General features: G+C 38.7%; 1 protein-coding gene across 1 annotated transcript in view; it reads left to right on the forward strand.

The window, feature by feature from the left end:
* ADGRL4 (adhesion G protein-coupled receptor L4) overlaps positions 1-26,264 on the forward strand; it is a 72,818-nt gene that overhangs the window by 19,400 nt on the left and 27,154 nt on the right. Inside the window, exons 3-5 of the mRNA XM_063165839.1 lie at positions 17,950-18,102; positions 24,066-24,221; positions 24,740-24,810. Coding sequence (XP_063021909.1) covers positions 17,950-18,102; positions 24,066-24,221; positions 24,740-24,810 — 380 coding nt within the window. The remainder of the gene's footprint in view (positions 1-17,949; positions 18,103-24,065; positions 24,222-24,739; positions 24,811-26,264) is intronic.

Below are 26,264 nucleotides of genomic sequence, written 5' to 3' on the forward strand. Positions count from 1 at the left end.
GGTGTCCCCAGGGCAGGGACCTGAAATCAAGAGTGGCACATGAGGCATTGCCTGCCCAGCTGCAGAGATGCTCTCCTGGGCTCAGGGGGATCGAGCTGCTCTTGGCACCTGGAGCAGCCAGGTAGGAGGGATGGGGTGAAGCTCTGCTCAGGCACTGCCTGCAGCTGGGTGATTGGTGTGCTTCTCAGGATGAGGACAGGGCACATTTGTTTAGGACTCCTTCCTGCTAAAACACTGCTGATGAAGAGGACATTGCCATTACCTCCATGTCTTTCTCCTTCTTGCTGCGTTTGAATAAAAGTGACTGCTACTATGCTGGTCATAGCACAAGCTCCCATAGGTGTTTATAGGACCCCAACCCTTTGGAAATGAGTTTTGAGGCATCATTACAAAATAAAGATTGCCCCACTAATTGTTGGCGGGGTCAAGACAGTCCTGACCATATCAAGAATCAGAGCACGACATTTGTCAAAGTACTTTTGGTGCCAAAATTCCTTTTTCAAGTTGTGATTAAAGAAGGAAGTAATCACAGAGAAAGGAAATAGAGTACCCCAGTCAGTAGCCAGTCTTTTCCAGCCAGCATTTTGAGAAATGCTGTATAAATTACAGGCATGTAAATTACAGCTAGTATTATGAAACATTGGACCTGCGGGGGGTTTTAACCTGCATATATGGAACAGCCAACATACTGTTTCCATCATTTTAATAACCTATATAGAGCAGGTGGCTGATGCAGTTAATGCTGGCATCATTTTTCTTTCCCTATGTGATTTGCTGTGATGACAGTTCTGTCATTTCATTTTGACTATTTAAGGCTATTAGGAAGCATTTTTGGATAATCATCTAGAACAGGTATTTTCAAGCATGCCTAAAGCATATAGGGTGTCATCACCTTTCACACTGCATATTTCCAAATAAGTATATAATATATTCTTTGTTAATCAATGAGAAAACTACGGACAAGATCACCAGCTGTGATAAACTGCCTAGATTCATTTAGTTAGATGGAGTTATACTCTTTTGTTCCAGATGGAGATCAAGTCCAACATCATACAATTGCAAACATTTCAAAGAAGTGAAACATTTCTAAGATCATTGAAATACATATTTTGCATTTCAAAGATAAAATACCAATATGTCATCAAACCATTTAATTTTCTTCCAAGTCTGAAAGTAAATTGACGAGAGATCAGCAATTGGCAGGAGAACAAATGAAACATATTGAAAGAGCCAATTTGGTGGTGTCGAGGGAGGCAGATGTGTCAGTTTTACATCTGCTTCAGCAAAGTCCTTGTTGTTGTTTTTCTCCCTCCACTTTTCAAAAAATATTTCATTAGCTAAAGGTTTCATTATTAGATAATTGAATAATCCTTGATAAATGTCCAAGTAGCATTTTGTTCATTGAAAAGCCCCTTTGATCTCCATGCTGTGATTCAGGCAGTGGCTGTTCATTTGTGGAAGTTTCTGACTTTTTTTCTCAGAACTCATCACACCTGACACACACAAGGTTTCAATTGCAGCTGAGTAGTTTCCTGGGCCCCAATACTCCAGATGCCAATCTAGTACCTCTCTCCTGAACTAGCTATTAAAAGGGAAGGAAGTGGAAACAGCACTGAGATTTCCACTGACAGTCTGTTTCAGTCTATAGGCAGACATGGCAGAGAGCAGCAGCAGAAGGAAGAAAAAAAGAAGGAAGGGTAAGTGCTCCCGTGTTTTTAAATGCAGAAAGCAAGGTGGGATCTTATACACTTATTTTCTCTGTGAAGCAGGTAGACAGGTATAAGCTAAGTCTGTCAGCAGGTGTTAGTCAGAGCTGCAAGACTGAAGTGTGTCAGAAGCTGCTGTTTGAAGAAATATGTACAGGTAATGAAATGAGTGATTCCCTGCCATTGGCTTTGCCTTGATTTTTTGCTGGTCTCTGTCTTCTTTGCTAATCATCTGTCACATTCTTCTGAAGAGGTTTTCAGAAATGCATCAACAAAACAAGGAGGCACAATTATTTAGCTCAATATTTTATGAATTTTCAAGAGATTTGATAGGCATTGTGCCCAGGGTGTGTTTGAAAAATTGAAATACCAAAAAAATTCATAAGATTAATAGTAGGATCACTGGATTTGTAAAACCTTTTTGCCAAGTTATGTATCTGTGAATCAGATCTCATGTATGCATTGTCCTGCAAACCAGAAAAGTGGAACCGTGAAAATATTTGACTTTCTTTCATTTAAAATAGATTAAAATTTCTGTTGCTAGGAGCTGCTGATACTTGGGTTTTGGGGGTTTTTGTTTAAGTTTTCAGTATTGGCGTTGTTAATGTGATTTCAGGAGCTAAAGCTTTAAGCAGAAAAAACAATACTGAATGATGTAGAAGTATTAATTGCATATACTGGGGGCATTTCTAAAGACTGAGCAGTTTAGCCTTTAGGTGCCCATTGATGCATAAAAATAACAAGTAACAACAAGAAATTCTGCTCAAAGTAGACTATCATAACCTGCAATTTTGACCTTAGATTCTACGTTAGAACATTTTTTTTCCAACAGGAGAAGGAACTTTCCTTTAGAGCAGGGTTTAGTCTGCTTGAGAAGGTTGCTGCAAGGAGGGCATCTGTTGACTGGGCTCACAGGGCTTAAAGACAAGCATGAGGAACATGTACCTTCTCTGTAATACCAAAAGGGTATCCAGGGTTAAACCTCCCAACCACTCAAATCCATGGCAGAATTTCCTTTTTAGCTCTCCTTTTTAATGGGGTAATAAGGTACCTTTCTAACTGTGCAACTTAATCTTGCACCGTCCTTTGCACGAAGTAAAAACATTCTGGAGAGCAGTGTTTGAAAGGAAGTTTCAGTTTGTTTCATTTCTTAAGATTCATTATGTGGTTTAAGCTTACCCAAACAAGATCAAGGTACCAAATGAGTTCATATTGCTATCAAAGCAAATGTGACCTTTAAGGGTTTGAGCTCATTTTGTTTAAATCAAAACAGACAAGGTAAATGGAAGGATTTGGTAGATGGGGAACTGAGACAAAGGCAGGCTAAGTGATTCCACAGGCTTCCACCCACAGTCTATAGGACAGTCAATAAAAGAAAATGAAATCTGTGAGTGTCTCAAGGTCACATTACCAAGGGTGCATCCAGCTCACAACCTTTGGTTGTGGAGGTGGCTTCAGGAGCGTGTGTGGAGGTGGAAAGTCAGGAAAGGACACTGCTGTGTAAAGGAAGCAACACACCTTTTGCATTTGGGAATTACTTAGGGGCTGGGGGAGGTGGAGATGAGGCAGAGAGAGGTGTCATTATGTCGGGGCTGTTGGATGGAGCATCGATGGAAATGCCTGACTCTCTAGAGGCACATGGCATGTGTGCAACTGTGAAGGTCAGCAGAGATGCTGGTGTTTGTCAGAACAGTCTACACTTTCTTACTTTGCTCTTTGTTTTCAGGGGCAACCCCTTGCTGAGTATCCACCAAAGATGAAATTTCCTGCTGGGTTAATGACTTTTAATTGTGCTGTTCCTGTTATCATTCCAAGAACACCCCTCATCACAAAGTGGCGTGCTATAGCCCTGCTGTCATAAAAGATGTGGAAAGTATTTGTCATGCAGTCCACTGGACAGTCCAGAGCACTTTCCTGTGCTTAGTATAGATGGGAAGTCTTCAGTAGCAGTAGGCAAATGTTGAATTATTAAATTATGTCTACAGCACTTCATATAATTATTGCCCAAGTGATGGTACAGCGAGATAAGCCTGGTGTCGACAAGCAGAATTTTCCACCTTTGGAGTTTGGTTAACAGGCTTGCTGTTTTGAAATTCAGGAAAAGTCCACTCTCTCAGGAAGAATTTAAATAGAAAATTAAATGGGTTTGCATATTGCTCTGCATGACAGATTTTTTGTTAGCCTTCAAAGTCTGCATGATCTAACCAAGCATGTGGAAGCAAGATACAAATTTCTTCTGAGTGCTATAATTTTTGTTATTGTGGAAAATTGTTAAGGGTAAGTAGTTACCCCAAGTGTTATTTTAATTCACTAAATATTCTGTGGATTAATAATACTGTATGTGGAGACAGTGGAATAGGAATGGCTGAAATCATTTCTGTGTGGCTTCTCAGCTGGCTGCTTTCAGAGGGAATTCACTCTCTGGTGATTTTTTTTCTCCCTCAAAGAAAAGTATTCAGACGAGAAATGACTCCACAATTATGTCTTGGCTTGGCTAGAAATTACTGTGGCAGAAGCTCTGTTTGGTCTTCCCATTCCTTTCTGATAAAGTGCAATTAGTACATCCCTTGACTCACTCTGTGAGGTGTTTTGGGCAGGGGTGTTGTGGGGGAACATAGGCTGCTACCACAGCCATTCTCCAAACATGCAGTTGGAAACGACAGCTCTGCTCTGCTGACAGAAAACATCAAAGCAACAAAACATGCCATTTTATCTGATGGGGGTAACAATATCTCAGCTAATAAAATGGCTGTCATCCCTGCCTATTGTATAGATAAGGAAGCTGAGCATGTTGGGATGCTCTTTGTTGGTACGCCAAGTTGCAATTATCCTATGACAGAGCCCTTCTGGGCTATGATTGATGAAACATTTTGAGGGGGAAAGTGCCTCAATAAGTGAATTTCATCGGATTTGATGAAGATATTGCTTGCACAATGGTTGGCAAAAACAAAAACATTTTGAGTGGAACTAGGAAAATGTGGCCTTTTTTAATCTGCCTGAGATGTCCTTGCCACATTCATTTATTTGTGTTTTATGTTGGATGTAAACAAGTCTAATTCTGAAGTTCTTGTGTTGACCTTTTCTGGCATTGAGATCAAAGCACTGTCTGCAATAAAGATGAGAAGGCTTTAAAGACTTTGGTGGCTTGTCAGAGTAGGGTACGTTTAAACATAAAATATCACAACACAGCAGCCTTTGGCTAGAGCAGGCACCAAATGAAGTTCTAAAGAATTTCTTGCTCCTCAAAAAACCCATCATTATCTTGCAGTTTAATGGCCTAAAAGTGGAGCCTGCTTAGAAAACAATTTTTCCTTCTTGCCTGAGCCTTAAGTCGCAGGGTGACTCTGCCAGTTGTCTCCAGCAGCTGTAACATGGACGTCACCAGCTAAGAGGAAAGGCATGCCCGTCCCTTACTCAAATCCCTGCGTAGATTTTAGGACTGGTAAAGCACTCCTCTGAGCAACAGTCAGCCCTCTGTAAAATATCAGCCTTCCCAAAGCATGGCATGCTGTCCCATCCCCAACATGCCCTTTTCCCTGGCTCCAGCTGTTCTGTATCCCTGATCTTTCAGCGAGTCTCTGGAGGAGGTCCTGGAGGTTAACTTTACAGGGCCTGATCTGGAGCCAAGGCAGCTGGTGTAAGAATTTGAGCTCTAATATATTATTTTCTTATATAATAGCTTGACCATTTGAAAATAAATGTCTTTTTAAACACTACTTTTTGGGTCCATAGTCTGAATTTAGATTTGAGGTGTAAACCTACTCTAAGTGAAATGTTTAATGCTTAGAATAATGTAAAATTTGCAACAATTTCAAGCACAAAGAACATTTCCCAACAAACTAAAATTGGGATTTTCAGTATGTTGATTGTGTTAGGACTTTTGGAGCAAAGTTGAGGCTGTCCTATAGAACTGCCTGCACTGATGCATTCACAGGCAGGTGCAGAGGACAAAAGGCAATGACTTCTTTTGATGAATAAAACATTTCATACATGATATAATGGTTTTCCTAGATTGAAAACAAAGTAACCATCTTTACTGCAACTTGCAGCATTTCACCATATTTCCAATTAAACAGCTCAGTTTTCAGAGATACTTAACATGCTGCAGGAATCTACCCGAGGCTTCTACGAGTTCAGTTGATTCAGTAATCGTAATATTTATCTTGATTATTTTTGCTTGAACTTAGGTTTAGGCACTTACTTTGAGGGGTTTATTTCAATGTGTGAAGGGAAGCTTCTTTTTTATATTTTTGAGTGATTTTCTTAGGAAGCAAATTTTTAGCCTTTCCAACTGAGAACTTTGAAGCAGAGTAATACTCAGGGAACAATACTGGTGAAAGTTTCTGCAGTGCCTCCCTCTCAGATGGAACCTCAGCATGGCAGTCTGTGGAGATCTGTTGTGCTTTATGTGCATTTATTCAGTGCTTTATGACAATCCTCCTTTTCTCTCATCTCAGAATGTAAATTGTACCCTCACTTTAACCAGTGTAGGGGTGTTTTCTCTGTGCTGTGTAACTGGGAATTTTCCTCCCAGTGTCAGAGCTGTGCTGTGCTGCCAGGGCCAGGCTAACAGAGACTGGATTTAAAGGGCAAATTAACCTGGCAGCACTGCTGCAGCACCACTGCCTGTGACGGGACACACCTCTGAGCTCAGGCAGCCCCGCAGTGTGGCACACAGCCTGGCTCCCATTGCCAAAAGATACACAGAATATTTACAGCATATCCACACCCTCCCGCCTGTCAGTACTCCCAGGATAAAATGGACATAATAACACTTTGTGTGGCAGGTGGTATTACGGTGGAGAAACTTAAAAATGTTTTCATCTCTGACTCGTGCCTCATTTCAACTTTAATACTTATGGCATTTCAACTTTAATACTTATGGTAGAAGTATTACCTCTGTCCAAACTCAGATATGTTTTTAATGGACTTTTGTTTTTTGCCTACTAAGTGTTTTGTATCGTTGGGATAATGAAGTCCTCAGCCCCTGTTTCTGAGAATAAAAACCTTCACTAGAAAATTACAAATTCATGTAGACAACAGTGATTATGAATAAACAGACTATTTCAACCTAGGATGTATTAACTAATGAAGAGTAGAGTTGTTAGCGTAGTCAGCAAGGGAAAATTCTCTTTAGATTGATTTAGGATGCCATGTACTCCCCTCACGCTCTAAATTCATGAAGAGATCTGAGTAGGTTAACTCATTCTGCTGTTTGACATGAAGCTAAAATTTTCCAGGTTTCATGCCTCAGAAAAAAGGTCCAGAAAGAGCTACCCAGACCATTTGGCATGAGGAGACCATGAGTTCCATCCCTTCAAAGCTGTATGTTTCAGGAGGGAGAGATGAAAGAGGAAATTTGGCCTTAAGACCAGTCTGGTTTTTGGAAGAGGTTGCTACAGAAAGGAGGAGAGCTAGATGCTTTTCAAAGTAGCAAATTCCACTAAGATGATATTTGGCCATTATATGGGAAAACGATTATATTCACCCAAATACCTGCAACCTTTTAACTGAGCCAAGCAGTACCACAGACCTAACTCCTCCTAAGTTTTATAACCTCCTGTTCCACTTCTATCACTACACTTAGCTTTAATTCACATCAGAAGAAAAAAAGAAGGGGGGAGGCTATGGGGTGTACACAACATTAAAACCTGTATGATTTTATAGTGATTTTTTTTTCTGAAATCATCCACCGGGGTCAGTCTCTGAGAATATCACTGTCAGTAGTGAAGATGTTTTGACCGTGGAGTTAAATACTTGCAGCATTGACAGTAGCTGGAAATACTTCAGTGGTTATTGTTGTAGTCATTAGTCCGGCTGAAATAATGGTGGCATGTTTTCCCTCTGGGTAGAATTCCTCAGCCTAATTGTCTCCTCCTTGCCAGACCATATTTGATATCTTCAGGTTTGGAGACTGGATGTATTCCAGCAATTAATGGCCTTTCTCAGTTATAGATTGGAATTATTTCCTTTTGTGATTTAGTCTATTATCCAGAAGTGAAGCTCTTGAATTCCAGAACATTTAAATGGGATAACTCACAAATAGGATAATATAAAAAGGACAGTCATCAAGCCACATGAAAGCTTTGTGGGCCACTGTAGAAGATGACTATTTCACATGTAATATTTTACTTTAAAAATAAAATAAATAAAACCACTATTCACTATTGTAAAATCTTCTTATAATGGCCTAACCCTAATATTAGCTTAGAGCAATATAGGTCCAAGTGTTTCATGGAGCAGGATTAGGTCACCTCATCTAATCTCCGGAAGAGTGGCAATCCAATTTTGTCAAGATACTCCTGTCTTTAGTACTGCAAGTTGGGTTTGACAAAAGTAAATAGTGATCCCTGTGTGTCTGATGCCCAGGCCAGACTCCTTATGGTTCTCCATCCACTCAGAGCATAATTAGCCTGTGGTTTCAGAAATCAATGAACACTCTTCCTCAATGGAAATAAAAACAGCTTTGTAGTCACTGTTTTATGGCCTTCCATGTTATTTGAGTTACTACTTCTCTCAATGAAATTTTACCACATCTTTTATTGTGTTCTGCCTTTTAAATCCAAAATGGAACATACATCTACACATCTCAAAATCAAGAAATGTTCTTAATATAGTTTCTGATATGTTACAGGAAATTATTTGCAATAAATTTGTCCTTTGGAAAAAATGTAACACAGTGATACCTGGGCTTCACAATGTACTACCTGTTTTTAAGTAGCTGATTCAAAAGCTGAACACTGAGAAGCACAGTTGTGCTTTCTACATGTCTAGCTGTCCTTGTTGTCCAAAGAAAGTCTTAATGCTATGATTCTAAATTTAGGATTTAGCAAAAACCTTCTAAGTAAGTTCAGTTCCTCTTTTCTCTTGCAAAAATTATGCTAAAATGGGAAATGTAAAAGGACAGAATTTACCTCTCATGGACCAGGAAGGTAGTCTGGAAATGTGAAATGTAGGAATTCATCTTCACCATGACCTCTGTTTTAGTGTTTCACTTGCTGTTTGATAGGTCATTGTTGAGGGATGTTTGGTGCATGGTGATGTACAACCTCTTTGCAGCTACTGGAGAATTATGTCCTCTACAAGAGTTTTGGTTTGGTTTTGGTTCTGATGTAACATGCACAAAATTCTGTCATACTGAGTTTGTGTTTCAGAAAGTTCTGCAAGCAGAGTTTTGAGAAATTAGTGCTGGAAATAACAAGAACCAGGTGCATTGATAATTGAACAACTTTGAGTCTTATTTTCCTTAATACTATTATACAGTGGCTATTGGAGTATTGGACAGATATGTGTACAGAGAATAAGTAAATACTCTGAAAAAAGAGTTAATGTAATCAAGACTTCACTCTCACATTGTGATAAATCTACTTTCATGGATGGTGCTGATTCTATACCAGAATTATGGAAAATGCATTGGGAAATCTGCAAGAAATTAGAATGCCAATATTGTCTGGCTCTAGTTTGGTTTGGGTTTGGTTGTATTTCTGATTTTCTTTGGTTTTTTTTTTTTAATGCAGTTGTATTTGCAGTGCTAAAACAGGACTTCTACTTGGGTTTCCATTCAGTTCTGCAGGAGGGGGCATGGTTATCTACCGGCAAATCCCTTTCAGCAGGGGACTGCTGTGCTGCTTACTTTCCTTTAAGCAAAAATATTCTGATTGAGCATGTCCTGTTTTACTTTTCAGTTAAAGGATGTTTTTCAGTGAAAACAAACAAGCTAGCCACAAAAATGGAAGCTAAATGGGAAATTATGTAATTTAATAACAGTGAAGCTTCTAAAACACTTTGCTGGTAGCATTCAGAATAACCCTGAATATATATATACCTGCACACTGCCAGCAGTTCAAATCCAGCATAGCCCCATTCAGCTGCACTCCACTTTGTGTTAATTCCTTGTTTCTGAAGGAGGCAAAGCAAGAAACTAATGATGTGTCTCAATTACATTCTGTCTAATCCTGAAGTAGCGAGCTTGACACAGGGTGTCTGCCAGGATGTTGAGGTTGGGTTTTGTAATTAAATCAGTGTGGGTGAGGAAGAGCAATGTGATCTTGATTCTTGACTTCTGCTCTTGGCAGGTTGTGCCCCTTTGCTCCTGTAATAGCAATGGTGTAGGTTAATGGGAGCCACTCCTTGGGCATTTGTGAGTTTGAGGTCAGGCTCTTTTATGGAAACAGACCTTTCACACACTTAAACAGAACATGAGCATATTCACTTGGAAAGAAATGCAGAAACAGTCCTGGTATTTCTGAGCCTGCCACAAGGAGCAATGGAGTAAGTCAGCTAGGGGAAAGCATGCTTCAGAATTAGATATGAACCTGAGCTGGTCCTTTAGCTCAAGCACACCTGCCTGCCCACTCCAGGGAGGAACTCAGCAGCCTGGTCTTAATTTCTGGCTCCCAAATGTATGATATGAACCACCCCAAACAAATGGATCTCATCAACTCCAATTAAAACTACCTTTACCAGCTAGCTCTGTGCCTGAGCAGTTATTTTATGAATCATTGCAGAGCCCCATGTATTTGCTCATTTGTGCCCATCACTGTGTGCCACCTGTGCCACGAGCTCACACACCTCACAGCGTCACTGATGTTAAATATTTGATTCTGCCCTTTGTGCTTTGCAGAGGCTCCCAGAACAGCACAGGTGCTCTTGTGTGCTTCCAGCCCCAGCTGCCTGGCACAGTGGGAGCACAGTGCTGCTGCTGCCATGTGACATTCCAGACCCCAGGATGCAGCCCTGAGTGACTGAAGGATGATAAGCCCATATCCTGACATAGAACACCACCATTTCTTCCCACAGCCTTTGCTGCATGCTTGTAGCAAGTCTGATAAAGCTCATCAGATAATGCTCAATGTTCCACTGCCTCAGTCAAGCTGTGTTTTCTCTCAGTTACACCTTCTTCACGTCTTGCTCACCCACACCATGATGGCCTCACTCTGGACTTCATATACAAGCTGTAAAGTGCTGATGCATATCCTGGTTGTGTTTTCTGACTAAATATACTTTTTTGTTTTGAAATTTAGGACAATGTTGCCTGGAAGTTTTTATTCCCCCTTAATCAGACTGTTTCCTAAGCTGCTTTCCTTCTGTCTAATCTCTTGCATGGGACCAAAATGTTTGGATTTGAGTGACATCTCACTTATTCACATCCTGTCTGATGGGAACATTGGTTGTTTGAGTTCACAATATAACCAACCAGGGGCTGCATGTGACTGGAACTGGAATTGGGATTATTTTTTATCCATTCCTCTTTGGTATCTATTAACCAGTTTTCCAAATAATTCACCCAGTCACAACTCCTCACCTCAAAAACCAGCCTTGGAACTCCATCTTCAGCCTGTTCAGGGACTTTTTCACACTGTACTGTCTCTGACATTACTCTGCTACAATCTCTCCCCTTCTTTAGCATTGCATTTTAACAGCTCATCAGACCAGCTCCTTGCTGGTAAATTAATGCTGTGTTCTTGGGAGAAAGACAGCAGGGGATCCCGGAGTACCCCAGATAGAAGGAGGTCGTGCTCTGCTACCCTGAAGAATGAGTGGCAGCTCCTTGTCCCTTGTGCCTGGGCTGCCCCTTGGGCTGTGCTCAATACCCACACCCTGACAGGCTGCTGAGACCCTGCTCTCCCCAACAGGGGATGCCTGACCAGCTCCAAGCTTTGCCTGCAGGAGAAAATCCTCGCAGCACTCCCAGGCCTTACCCTCACGACCCAGTCAGGGAAGGGGCGTCAGTCAGACAATAAATAACTAATTTGTGGTTTGGACGCCCAAGCTGATGCTCTGCCCTTGCAGCTCTGAAGTTTCTTGCTGAATCTCTGTTGGTCAGTACAGCAATGAGGTCTCTTCTGGGAGAGTGATGTTGATACACTCCATGTGGGCCTCTGCTCTCCAGAGGTGAAGGGGAGGAAGTGGTTGGGAAAACTGTGACAGGATGACTCAATATTTATTCTCTCCTTCAATTATTTAATCCCCCTTTTACTTCTGTTTCACTAGTTTAAGCACCTTGTTCCTTTTTGTTCTCAAATTCTTGCAGATGCCTCTCTGGATAAATGGTTTGTTTCCACTCAAGGATTAGTACCTTTAATAATATATACCCGATTCTTCACATAGGAGTGATCACAAATTATTTCTTTTTTCTGGTATTTCACAAGTGTTCAAAAGACAGGACGTTCTGTGTGGCTAAACAAAATGACAATTTAATCTCTAGCATTTACCTGATAATAAATGCTGTTCATGTTTAATTTATAATGTCTGGAAATATCAGCAAGAGATGAGGGAAACAGTTTAGATAATATATTAAACCCTCCAAACCTTGTCCATTCTCTGAAACTCAACCTGAGTGTGACTTTAATATGTAGGAAACTGTCCTCCCTCTCTTAGACTGTTCTATCCTGTTCCTTAAATTGGGACTAAGGGAATTTTCTGATGTGAGGCCCTTTAGTTCATCCAGACATGAAAGAACTGCTGATCTGAAATTATCCCTTCATAAACACATAGCCTGTGTGAGAGAAAATATTTGTTTGTAGCACTAAGACCTTATAGGAGCTAGTTTTAGAGCCACCAAGTCAAAACTGCTTTAAAACTCCCAAAAAGTTACAAAAACATCCCAAGAAGGCATTGTGAAAAGCTCTTGAAGGTGGCAGGGAGATGTGAAATCTTAACAAGGCAGAGCTTGCAGCAGTAAGATTTCCTATGCAGCAACTGCATGGTTCCCTGCCCAGGTGTAGGACAAAGATGAATCAGGCCCATTATGAAAGCAATTCATATTTAAATGAGATTTCCAGCCCAGTTTCTACAGTCTCTAGTGGTTATTCTAAGCATCTGCTCTTTCATGCTGATTTAGACCAAGCTCGAATGCTGAATCTTTGGAGAATCATAAACAAATTGTGTTAAATTGCCATTAATGGATACAAATCACAAGAAAGGAAAGGCAAGGTTGCTAATGGTATTGCTGTTCTTAACTCGGGCTTTGACGGCAGTAGATGCAGTCCTGCAGCACAGAAGTAATGTATGTAAAATCACCCACTGTTCTGAGACCTCCAGACAGGCTGAGCACAGCGGGGGGAGCAGCACTGGAATTTGCTTTACAGGAAGCCTTTCATTTCCTCGCTTTTGAGGGGTTAAGTGAGGCACTTCAAGCCCTGTTCTCCCACGAGGGTTACACTAGGGAAGGGTAGTTTTCCTTTCCCCCAGGGGCTCCACAGCAGCTCTGGCAGCAGAGGCTGCTGTCGGAAAGCAGCGGATGCAATGCATCAATGAATTCCCCAGCCAGCCCGGCTGCATTTCCTTCCTCCCCGCTGCTGTCCAGCGCTCACACTGCTGTGTCCCGGAGATACTGGGTCCATCCTGATAGATGGGTGTGCCCCAGAGGCCTCCAGCCTTGCTTTCCACAGATGGGTTTGCGTGGATCAGGGGAAAATTAATTGTTGATGCTTTAATTGCATCAACTTTATGTCACGCGGGAACGCACTAAATTGAAGGCGCACATATTGTGGTGTAAGAGCTGCTTGTAGTCCACGGTAACATCAGGCTTCACTAAACTCCTGAAAATCACAGCACTGAAAATCACTCACTGAAAATCAAGCATAAGGCCTATGCTTGTTCCAGTGAGGCTCAGGTTAACAAACTCAAGCTCTGGTCAGGTGTCTTTAATCTCTTAATTTCTACAAAAATCTCGTTTTGCATGGATTGGGGAGGACTGTAAATGCACAAATCATTCTGTATAACTTTGGATTTCCGCCTTGTTTGTTACTTGAACGGAGGAACAATTTATTTAGAAATTTATAAAAAGTAAAACAAGAAAAACTTCTGTGTGATTGTGAATCAATATGACAAGTTTCACCCCACAACTAACTCTTCATATTATATGTCATCATATCATCAAAAAGTCTATCACAGAGATGTGCCCAGTGCAATGAAAATCTTTCATAGCTGTTTGATAAATCCATTACCTAAAGATTTTTCCTCATGATATTTTTCATGTAAATACACAAGCAGTATTACAAAAATCATCTCACCAGAATTGATAACTCAAAGAATTTTCCAATGCTTGTCACAAAAAAAAGCAAATTATGTACTTTTGTAGCTGCTTTCCAATTGTAGGTTATAATTTCATAACCATGCATTATTAAAATACCATATATTTACCATATATGACATGGAAAATCTTTCACTTTAAAAGGGACATAGAATACAACAAAGGAAATGTTTCAGGTTTGTTTATCTCCTCCTAGAATCTTATCAGATTCCTCTAGCTTCCAAGTGCATCATGCCCCTAAAATCCACAAATCATTCTTCCTTTTTGTATTGGTATGTTTTAAAGTTTGTAAAATAATTTAATGCTCTCTATGCAAAAATGTAGTCATATTAATGAGTGCAAGTGTTTGATAACAGAATCACTAGCTCAGATCAAAATGGAGCTCTAGAGGGGTATATCAGTTTTTCATATTTTTTTTCTTTTTTTTTTGCTTTTAAAAATCCATAATACATTCTCAAGAGACTAGTAGAGGTGTGATTATATTACATTGATTACTATAAGAGTAGTTGATTCTATCTAACTATGACATTTATGTACAGCAAAATACATGCTCACTGTAATTTTAAGGTAAAAATGGAAAATGGATTTTATTATACAACTCTAGCATGGAAACATCCTGCCAGTATTCAGGTACATGTTGCTATATCTCCCACATATCTTTGAGTTACTCAACACAAATTCCCTTGGAAATTATGCATAACCTTCTTTACATTTTGATTGTTAATGATGAGATTTTAGAGCAATCCAAATCATAGAACTGCCATGTAATAAAATAACTAGCCAAAAATGGAAAGCAACCTAAAAAAAACCAACCAATCCCAACAACCAGCTCCATGGCCCCACCTTCATTTCTCAAGAGAGAGCAGCTATTCAGGAAATGCCTTCTGTATCTAACAGACTTGAATGTAACATTACCATTTAGCCATGATAATTAACCTTGTCATTTGGCTGGTCGTGCCTCTAAAGTCTCCAAATTTTTCATAATTTACTGGAGACAAAAAATCTTTAAAGCAATGTATATTCCCGAAATACTGCCTGCAGTGTTCAGTGAGTAGCTGTGCAGCATTAAATGCAGGTGCTGTAATTAAATTAGGTAGCAACAAAGCAGGTGGACTCTATGAGTGCTGTCACTTAAAGTATCCTTTCTGCATAGGCAGGAAATTTTGTTAGGAAAATATTTTTTTTCATCTATAAATCCCATTGTTTTTTCCTGACATCTTTTAAATCACAAATCCAATGACATTATAAATCATGTAAAATTTGGAATATTACTTTAAGCCCCTGGGTCCTCGTTGGAGTGCTTTCTGAATAAAAAATTCAGGTTGTTTACACAGAGAACTCGATATTATTTTTGCCATCATTTTTTATCTTGTAGAATATTTTGTGTAAAAAGGAATGTTTTGATAGGCTGTATAAGAAAATCCTTTCTGTTTTTTTCAAACTTCTTCTCTTGCCTTCCTCATTAACCTAGTAGTTTTCCATAGCCTACTTCCATCAGTAACTTTTACGTCATTAATTTCAATGCAAGCAGGATGTGGTCCTGTAAATTATCGCCCTGCACAGTCTGGTCAGTATTACTTTAGACCATGGGAATAGTGAAATGAAAGCTCCATGTGAATTTAACTCTTTAAAATATTCATTCTTGTGTTTGCAATGTAAGTTACTGCTGTTCTTCAATGTTCAAAATGTTCCTGTAATTATCTGAAAGATCTCTCAATAAGAAAGCTTACCAAGGCCATACAGTCACCATTAAATCCCTTGCAGACATCATAAATATTGAGGAAAAACACCAATAATCCAGTGAAGTTATTTAGATATAATTCTAGTGAATTTGTTGATAACCACTGTATGAGTCACTTTAATATTGCTTATAAATCCTTTGGACCACCGAAAAAAGGCAATATTGCTGGATATCAAGGACTGCTGTTGAAGTCCTAGAAAAAAAAATCAAAAATAAATGTTCTTGCATGTAGCCTTTAGACTCCTTAGCTCTGTTATTCCTCTACTTTAAATCTAGTCCTGCCACTATCAGCGACCTTCTCATTTTCCAAGACTACAATCCCATGAGCTTTCCAAAGTCAACACATACTCTTTTCTAGAATCTGTAATATTTTCCCAAGAACAAATTAATTTTACAACTAACTGTAATAGGGTATTCCACTCTTTTTTTGTTGTCACTAAATGCTAGGCAAATTTGGGATGCAAAGGAGTCAGACACACACAAAATACATTAGAAGTGGACCCTGTAATTAAGGTTGCAAAGTTTTCTGGGACCTGGTCTCTGCAATGCTACATGACAAACCAGATTTTTTTTCATATTCTCATGCTTTTTTTTTGAACTGGGATCAACATCACACTTTTTCCTCCCTATCATAATTCCACTTATACTAATTAGGTTTTATTTTGGCATTCTTAAGATCCAAATGATAAACATCCTCTGCTGTATTCTCATGAATACCAAGGCTGTGGAATAAATATTGTTGAAGTGTGTTGGCACAGTGCTTTTATACTTGGATTCCTCATTAAATTACATTACATTTTAGTTTTAATGAGCATAATCCATTTGATACTGTTGACCCAAATTCCCCTGAGGAAAACTGCAGCTCTGAATTGATATTTGCATGTCTGAGTCAACTGAGTCACATTGAAAATCATGTCAGACTTCAAATATCAAAATGTTTCCTGTTTGAGTTATGCTGGGGGTCGTGATGAAGTTTTATTCCAGAAATGTATTCCTGCAAGGCTTTGTGGCTCTTGCTGTACTTTAATCTTGTCACTGCCCCAGCTTGCGTGCCACTTTCCTTATCTGCATCCTATCTCTGTAAACAGCTTATGAGAACACTGACCATCAGGAAGCAGGAACACCTTTCTAAAGCTCATCCTTGGGTGTCTTTTCTGAAATCATATTTCTTCTCCCTGTCATGCTCCTAAATCATTTCTCTTCTGCAATAAATTGTTATTTCTCTCCCTGTTAGAATTCTTTCCTGTCATTCATCATGTTGTGAGTACCTTTTGCTTGAGAACAGGAACAAAATCCCAGTACATTTCAGAAAGTCTTTAACTCTTTTCCTTTCTCATTATGTAGAAAATAGAGAATTCCACTCAAGAGTGCCACCTTCTTTGGGAGACTTTCATTGATTTTTTGTTTCAGAGTTTTGGGGTACTTCAAAAAAATGGGCTACTGGAAAGATGGATTTATCAGTATTGTGAGTGTTTTTCTCAGTTTAATAAGTAGTGGGCCTGAAAAAGAAAACTTTTGAAATTTTTTTCAAGTTTGGTTTGAAAATTATTCAATAGAAAATAGAAACCTTGGAAGATTTTGGATAGGAAATGGTTTTATTGAGTCATTGCAGGAGATCAACTATGGAGTTCAAAGCATGAGTTCATGATTTTGTTTGACCTTTGATTAAGATTGCTGGATCCTCATGCTCATAATGACAGTCTCAGACTTGTGTATATCACTCCTTTTCACTGTGTCATTGGAGGCCTGGGGTTAGCCCTGTAAAATTGCTCATGTGAATTTTCAGGTACAAAAATTATGACTCGCAGAGCAATTGCTAAGAGGAAAGGCTCAAGACATGAATCTTGCTGATCTCTTTGTTGAGACCTTTGGGATAACTAAGAAAAAACAATATACTTGAAGACTCAGGCCAGTCAGCAGGATGAATTTGTAAGTCTGTTTTTACAGTAATGCTGAGAGATACCACAGAAGGTGTTTTAAAACAGGCCATAAAAAATGTGCATTTAGCTATAGAGGTTTTGCTTTGATGTCAGAGAATTAAGGGGTGATTTCTTTATAGCCTTTTGACCTCTGTTTTTTATAATTCAGAATTCCCAGACACATCCTCAGAGCGAGCTTCTACCTGTAGATTTTTGGATAGGAAAAAAAATATTATCAATTACAGCCATGGCAGAACACACACTTGTCTCAGTCCTCTATTCCAAGTGTATATCCAATTAAACCATTCATTTCAGCATCCCACTGATCTCTCACTTGTTGATTCACACAGGATGAGGGCAGATGAGTGCTGCTGAACACCTGATTACTTCCTTGGCAATGGGAAAACTCTATAGACAAAAACCAAGACTGCCAGCTCAGCATTCAAGATTTATGCAAGTGAAATACCAGAGCCAAATTAAGCTTATAGAAAACTGCTTTCTTCAATCATCAAATGTAAATATATTTTTCCATAATTTGTCTTGCAGATGATAATGAGTGTGAAAATGCTACTCAGCCTTGTGGAGAGCATGCCAATTGCACAAACACAGAGGGAAGTTATTACTGCACATGTATGTCTGGTTTCAAACCCAGCAATGGTCAACAAATTTTTGTTCCTAATGATGGAACCTCCTGCGTGGGTAAGTTATTACTGTCTGCCACAGAGCTTTACATTGTCACTCTTCTCTTACTGCTTCTCTTAATTATAGAAATATAGCAAAATGCTCTCATATTTGTAAAGTTTGGAATTTGTGTATAAAATTCCCACATTTTGGACTGGAACAGGCTTGCTTAATATTCCAGTTCAGGCACACACTTCTCCCTGACAACAGAGCATCTGCCATTGCTTTCAGTGACACTTGCATCTTAACTCTGTTTGCAATATATTTCAATCCACATGTCACAGATTTACACAATAAGTATATAGTTAAGGCTACACAGAAATCACCAATTCACCCATTTATGCCACTGTTTCACTGATGTGTGAGCAAAGTGATCACATTCTCAGGAGAAAAAGTGACAAAATATTCTGCATTCAGATCTGGATCAACAAATTTCTCTATAAGTTTGAACTAATATACTTCAAATATCTTTTATTTGGAAACTTGTTCAGGATACTTTTGTTATTTTTCAAGTCTAATCAAAAGAAACAAGCAAGATCAGTGGTTATCCTACCTCCTGTGCCCTTCATTAGCCTCTGGTTCTGTAGCAGTTGTATGGAACATGTTCAAGATTACAGGGGAGGAAAAGTTCTCTGGAAAAATGTTATTTCTGAACAACCATGCAATCCTTTAGGATTTCCTCTGAATGGAAGAACTGCAACTATTTCTCTTTTTCAAACTCCTGGTAATTTTCTCTGTATGTTGCAAAAGTCCTCAGGGAATGGGAAAATGAGAAATAAATCTATTGCCCTTTACACCTTTATGCTGACTGTGTCTCATTCTAGGTATGTCTCCTGTGAGCTTGTGAGTGCTGACAACCTCTCTTCTCACCGCTCTTAATATCAGCAGAGTGGTTGCATATTAAGCCAGAAAGTGATCTAATCGACATTTCTTGCCCATTGCTCACATCCATCTAAAAGTGCTCTGCTTTATCCAGCTGCTATGAATCATTCTTAAATTAGCTGGGATGGAGACAGTTAGCACACTGAGCTGTAAATATTCTCACCATTTCTGCTCCAGGTTTTGATTTTTACATTATGATATTTCCTCAGCTTTGGGAGTTTGTCTTCAAACTTATTTCTCAGACTGTCTTTATATCACTTTAACTTCTTACCCTTAGCTTGATAATTTCTTCCCTTTTTCCCCTCTTTACTGGGCAGTAAAGCATTGATCTTCTTTTTATCCTCTACTAGAATACTTCTTCTTTTTGAAAATCCACATGGAGGAGCCAAGAGCTCTTAAAATGCACACTGAAATGAAAAAAAAATTACCTGTGGGCACCTTTTTTCATTAAACAACTGTACAAATTACTTTACCAAGATGTGAGTCCTAAACACAACCTTTTGATCCACAATTAATTTTTTTCCTTATCCATCAGGGAAACCATAATAGGATATTTTGTACCCAATGATTCTGCTGCTACAGGTAGCAGATATGATTTGCACACAAGCAGTTGACCTTTGTGTATTCAGGGTGACAGCTGAAGCAAATATCAACATTTCATTCTAAATAGAGTGCAAGTTATTTAGTACAAATCACAGAACAGAACCACCAGGTATCCATCCTACACAAGCTTATGGGGCCCCACAATATATTTTTAGATTCTGCAAAGTCTTAAATCTTCTTTTTAATATATGTATATATGTACATGACAGTAACTTTAAAACTAGTGTTTGAATTTTGGAGAGTATGCCATTATGAATCCTATTTGTTTATGCCCTCAAACCCACCTGAGCTTCCAGCAGTGCAAGCGTGGCACAAAACCTTGTGTGTCCAAGTCACTTTCCAAGTTCATGAAAATACCTGTGTTCCCTCTTTGGAAGCCACAATGAGCTCCCAAGTAAAAAGTGATAATGTTCCCCAAGGTCATAGATCAAAAGAAATCTTGGGAAAAATGCTTTGAGAAATGTTGGTTCACCCTTAATCCAGCCAGAATGCTGGGTTTTGAGTTGAGGGTCAGAAGTATTTCACCCATGTTATCAGGTGGAATTGCTGAAGAGATGACAAAGAAAGATACAGATAGAGGAAAAACCGGGCAGTAGGAAGGGAAAGAGAGGAGAAGAAAAGAATAAAGGAAATGGAGAAGAAAAAAATAAGAATGCAGAGATGTGACATTTCTGAAGACATTTTTCTGCTGTCCTGAAAGTGAGCTATTAAAATCTATTTTTTGATTTGTGCAAAAGCCATACTTTTCCTTAGACTTCACAATTTATTGAATGTTCAGCTGCAGATAAAAAAGTGAAATAGAAACCTACTTTTTGCACCCCAGTCAACAGAGTAAAAACATGAAAATGGCCATCTGTGAAATGAAAGTGACATCCACGCCACTCTGCTTTTTCTGGGAACATGCTATTAGCTCCCTTCAGGTATTTCTGAGAGCACTGGGAAGGCACCCATTCTCCATCCCATCCTTTGCTGTGACAAGGGAGCTGTACAGTGGATGGAATCTGGCGTTGGGCCGCGTTGCTAACTTTTCTTTTACCTTTGCCATTCATAGCCTTTTACATTTCTACTTTGTGCGTGCTGCTGCCTTCCACAGTGTGGAGACACGGGGAGGGAACATCCAGTCCTTTGCAATTGGAGTTTTCAATCACTTGCAAGCTACTAATAAGCAGAAGGTATAATGTAGACATCAAGCTGTCTTGACTGGCTGGTGAGGAATCAAAGCGATGTAGGTACAATCCTGTAATTGGCAGGACTGAACATAATAACTGTTCTCCGTACTTTTAATTTAATTGGAATTTCCTTGCCTGCTGCAATAGATGAGGAGTGACAAAGCAAAGAAATAAAATAAAAGGTTATAAATCTATTTTCACGCTAGCCTAAGTGGTGTTGGTGATATTATTTTTCTGATCGCAGCTATTATAAAAGCTTCAAAGTTCAGCTGCAGGATTTGTTTTGAATATTTACTGAAAGGCCAGGGCCTTTCACAGACCTGTGGCAAATGCTCTTCTGTTTAAAAAGCTGTTGTTCTTCAACCTTTGCTCAGGAATGCTGTCTGTGAAGACTGCTCACGCAGCCTCGGCAGCCCACTCCTGCTCCCACAGCACAGCAAGGAGGAGAGTTTGGGATCCTCACCCCAAAGCTCCTCTAAAATTGGATTGCTGAAAGCACTGACAAGCTGTTGTCCATGTGTGGTCCAACAATTGCATATTTGGTTAAAAAGGCATAACTACAAACTATGAAGAAACAAAAGCCTACAGCTGCTGTGCGCAGCATTTCAAAGCAGGAACTTGAAAGCTGCTTTCTTGCAACTGTCACAAACTGTTGGCTGCTCCTGACAATCTCATTGATTTAAAAGGGATACGAAGCTGATTAGTACCTTGCAAGTTCAGGCATATTGCCTTTTAATTTTGTCATCCAGGAGTTGTTCTTTCTTCTCGAAACAGTAAATTAAATAGGCATGATATGGACCCATTCCATATGGACAACTCAACTGCAGAAAATCTATTTGCATATACTCAACAGGGTGTCTCTATCAGACTTTAAATAGCAGTCCTGTTGCCAGAGATATGCCAAAATACTTGAATTTCTGCCTTTTTTTGATAATCCTCTCTTCTCATTAAAATCTCCATTACACTTTATATCTTCTACAATTACAAAAAGAATTTGCATGACTGCCCAATAATAACAAATCAATTGTTTACTGATCTAAAAGTTTATAAAAGTGTCATGACAATTTTGAAATATTTGTATCAGTAAATCATATGGAAACCTGACCCTTAGTGTTCTGAAACGCATTCAAATATTACTTTTTTACTGTAAGTTTTGGCAAAGATTGTTGTCAACTGCTGGTGTTTTAGCACTGCATTACATGATGAATGGCTTGTTCAGATGCACATGCCCTCCATGCAGCTGACAAGGCCCAAGAAATCTTTGGTTTGAGGGTGGTGGTGTTTTCAAGTTAGACAAACTGGCTTTGTCGTGATTTTCACCCCTGCCACTTCATTCAAAGTCTCTCTGTCTTACAGAGTCACACAACAAGGCACTGACAGACGCTCACTTGTTTCAAGCAAAGCTTTATAATTTACTGATGTGAGAGGTTATTTAAATGCCAAGAGTAAGAACTTTAGCCTTGTGTCTTTAAATGACAGCATTTAATTACGAGGTATCCTGTGTGTAGCACTACATCATGCTTTTTTCCTTCCTTTTGCCAGATTGGTTCATGTATAATGTGGTTAGCTCCACAGCTATGAATACTTAGGTCACAGAAACCATACAAATGCTCATAATGCAAAACTCAACTCCTTAAAGAGAAGCATTAGCAGTTTGGGACATTAAATATGGAAATAACCTATTGCCCTAATGCAGAAAATCATCATTTAACTTCCTGCTTTAAACTTCCATGCTGGCACCAAGCCATTTAAACACAGAGTTTTCTTGGTGGCTCTCCCTGCAGGGCAGTGGTGGCTGTGCTGGGGAGGGCAAATGCATCTCCAGTGCCACATCTCCTTCCTGTCTGTGCAGGAGTCTGAATGGCTTTTCCTGAAGCTTCTGAGCTTCAGGCTCAAAACACAGCATATCAGGTTCAAATCAGAGCATTGGCTCATTGGGAAAAAGAGATATATGAAAGTAAGGTGGGACAGCAATCTTAAATTCCAGGGAGACCTCTGTCCAAATAGACAGATGGCCCTCAAGTATTCTTCATGTATTTTTTTTGCATTCCCTCTATATATCCATATGCTTGCAGTCTATCTTTCCATTTTTCAATAATATTATTTCACATTGTTGCTTCATTTCATGCTCCATTTTGAAACCCACCAAGATTCTTGTATCAAAAGCAGAGTGTGAATCTATTTTCTATATGCTAATAGTGTATTTCCAGCCACCCCCATAATCTGCTTTCTGCTTGTCTGTTTTTAACATGCCCTCTGACTCAGCAGAGGCTGCCTATTAATTCACATACCGCTTCTTTTCCACTGATCAATTAACCACTTCTCTTTTTTCACCAATTTCTTCTCAAAACTAAGCATCATTCCAGTTCTTGACTGGAGCTGCCATCCTCTCTCCTCCATGCCCTGCACTGCCTTCCCTTTTCTTCAGCTGTTACTTAAACCCGCTCATGTACCACTTCATTTTTCAGATATACCTGTCCCAAAGCTCCTCATGTTTTTCTCCTTTCCAGCCCAGCCCTTCACAGTCCATTACTTCATTCTCCAGAATTATTTGGTATAGTTCCCAGTTTGCTTTCTCCATTGAGTTATTTGATCTTTATCCTTAGCCAGCCAAATAATGCAAAATAATCACTCCTCCAGCCAGGGATTTAGTACCCAGCTCTCCCAAACTGATCAATTCATGGATTCCCTTACTGGAATTCATTGGTTTTAGTCTTGGACTATGCCCCACCCAGTTACTGAACTTGTCTACCTAATGGCAATTTATTTAGAAGCAAAAAAGACATTTTAGGCAAATGTAATTTAAATGTGGATTAAAAAAATTAGAAAAGGATACGTCAAGCACTTTAAAGGGCACAGAGTTTAATTCTTAGATTAACAAGATGGACAGAGTGAGCTTTTGCAGTGTCTTTTTAAAGCTGCAACTTAAAAGACAAGTCTGCAGGGTCTTTTTCTTTTTCTAACTGAGCAGAGAAAATCTATTTAGTCTAATCTCTGAAAAATGGATTTCAGATGATTTGCATCATGCCAACCATTTTGTTATGATAGAATTAATATGGTTTTAAAACACGAGCAGTGTAGTATTATAGAGCAATAAAAGTGGTGGTATAAAAATATGATCAATTATGATTTATCCTTCTAATCCTTAAGTATTATAATTGGCAGGGGCTTTGCCATTGAGATTGTGGGTTTAGTTGTTGCTTTCTTTTTATTACATGAAATTTTATTATGAAACTGCTTGTAGTGTGCAGGGCTATTATCAACAAAGCAGCAAGGTGTTATTCTGTACATACTTAATAAAAATTCAATTTCTCACAACATTTGCAGATGTAGATGAGTGCAGCAATGAAGGAAGCGTTGCCTGTGGAGATCATGCAAAATGTGAAAATGTGGATGGAGGGTTTAGCTGCTCCTGTAAGGAAGGTTATCAACCATCCACAGGAAAATTGCAGTTTAAGCCAAATGATGGCACTTCCTGCCAAGGTACATGATATTATAAAGGTTTATGTGTTATTATAGAGATACATCTTCTGGGAAACCCACCAGTGCCTATTTATCTTCAGTTAGATTAATCAGCAAGACATGAAAAAGAGGCAAGGCTGCGGCATCTACAATTCCTGAGAATGGAATAATTTTGTAAATGTATTTTTGCTAAACAGTGTGATGAGATCCATCTGAAATAATGGCTACCTCCTCAGAGCTGTCAGATCTGTACTGCTCTCTGGAAATTTGAGCTCTCTCTGCCCCACCTGTGGAAGTCCCATAAAAGGGACCAAATTCTCCACCTGAATATAAGAGCTCATTCCAACCCAATGCTATAATTTTGGCCGAGATAAAGTCTTTGTAATTGTAGTTTGAGAATGGAATGCTGTGTTTTATGTGCATAAATTCAGAATGCTAGTGGTGTGGGGAATGACCTAGACAAGAGCTTTTGCAATTATTATGTATTGAATATTGATTGAACTGCAATGTATAATTAGTTTCCCTTTTTGTTGTTACAGAAAATCCAAGGGCCAAGTGTGAGTTATTCAAAGACTGTATAGCTGAACATATTAATAGAACTTTAGCCAGGGTAAGTAGCACTGGTTTGTAGATTAATTTTCAAATCCTTTAATTGTTTCTGTTTGAAACTGCTGTTTCAATTATGATAGTTCTTAAACAGTTTTTAACAAAGGCTTGAAGCATACAATTGAACTTAAGCATGTTGACAGAAGGCTTTTTAATAATTTCAAATTATTTGAACTGGGTTGTATGTTCTACTCATGATAATAACTTGCTGGGAATCTGCGTGTTCTCTTTCCAGCAAAGTGAGTCATGATGCATGAAAAATTCAGAAGTGTGGTAATCACTCAGCTGTTTCTGTAATTTCTGGAGTTACACACTGCTGCATTTACTGATGTGCAATTATTTGCTTGTTCAGAAGGAAGGCAAGATAGCTTACAAAAGTAATGTCAACAAGTGACTAAATAGAAAAGGGAGCCATAGCATCTTGGTATGCTGCTTTATTTACTCCTCAAAGACAAGTGTGTAAAGTGATACAGGATTTATAAAAACAAATACTCAAATACTCTGTGGCCAGAGTATTTTTCACCAGAAAATTTCTTTTTTTCACCAGAAACAGTGATTCCTGAAGCTAATTAAAAATACATTAATGAATGCACTATCCATTATTCTACAGCTACAGTATTGTCTAATTTTAAAGAATAAATGAAGCATAAGCCTAAATAAATTAAAAGCAATTGTATATGTTTGCGTTTGATATTAAGCAATTTGATTCAGTTACTGGATTCAAAAAGATATTATTTTACAGGATTTTATTAACCTAGTATTGCATATACATATGTAGTATTAACATAGTTTTTATCTTCACCTGCAATGTAATGCATCATATCAAATATAATACCTTGGGTGCAAAGGCATGGTAACTGTTACAGCAGAATCTTAGAGGGAGATTTTTTTAAAAGATATACTCAAACTAAACTTAAATTGATAATTAAAAATACTTTCTTGTAAATAACTGTCAGATTTTTAGCCTGTTTGCTAGTTCTGTTCAGTTACAGTGAAAGGCAAAGCAAGCCCCATAAAAGCTGTTCAACAGCAGAGAGTGGAGATCATACAAAATCAGATGTTGGGTGTTTTATTAATTAGATTCCAGTTTTGTGAAATAAGAATTCTTCTCTTATTCAGCCATGAGACTGAAATGAGGAAGGTTAACCTTCATCTCACACTCTCCTGCCTATATTTTAAACTAGCTGTTTTATGTAAGTGCATTTAGCAGTTTATAAGCTGAAGCACTGAAGGAGAAATTGGCGGTACAGTGCAATCAACTACATGCTTTATAATTTGCACTTGAGAAAAAACAACTAAAAAAATACAAATACTTCCCATCTGTTTCCACCTCTTCAGTTAAATTTTAAAAGAAAATTCAATAGATTAATACAGAAGCAGAATAATCATATCATTGATATTTAATTTTTTTTGCAGAACATTTACTAGTTTGCTTCAGATCATCAGGATAAATAAAAC

This window comes from Melospiza melodia, chromosome 11, assembly GCF_035770615.1.
Source record: "Melospiza melodia melodia isolate bMelMel2 chromosome 11, bMelMel2.pri, whole genome shotgun sequence".
NCBI classification, from domain to species: domain Eukaryota; kingdom Metazoa; phylum Chordata; class Aves; order Passeriformes; family Passerellidae; genus Melospiza; species Melospiza melodia.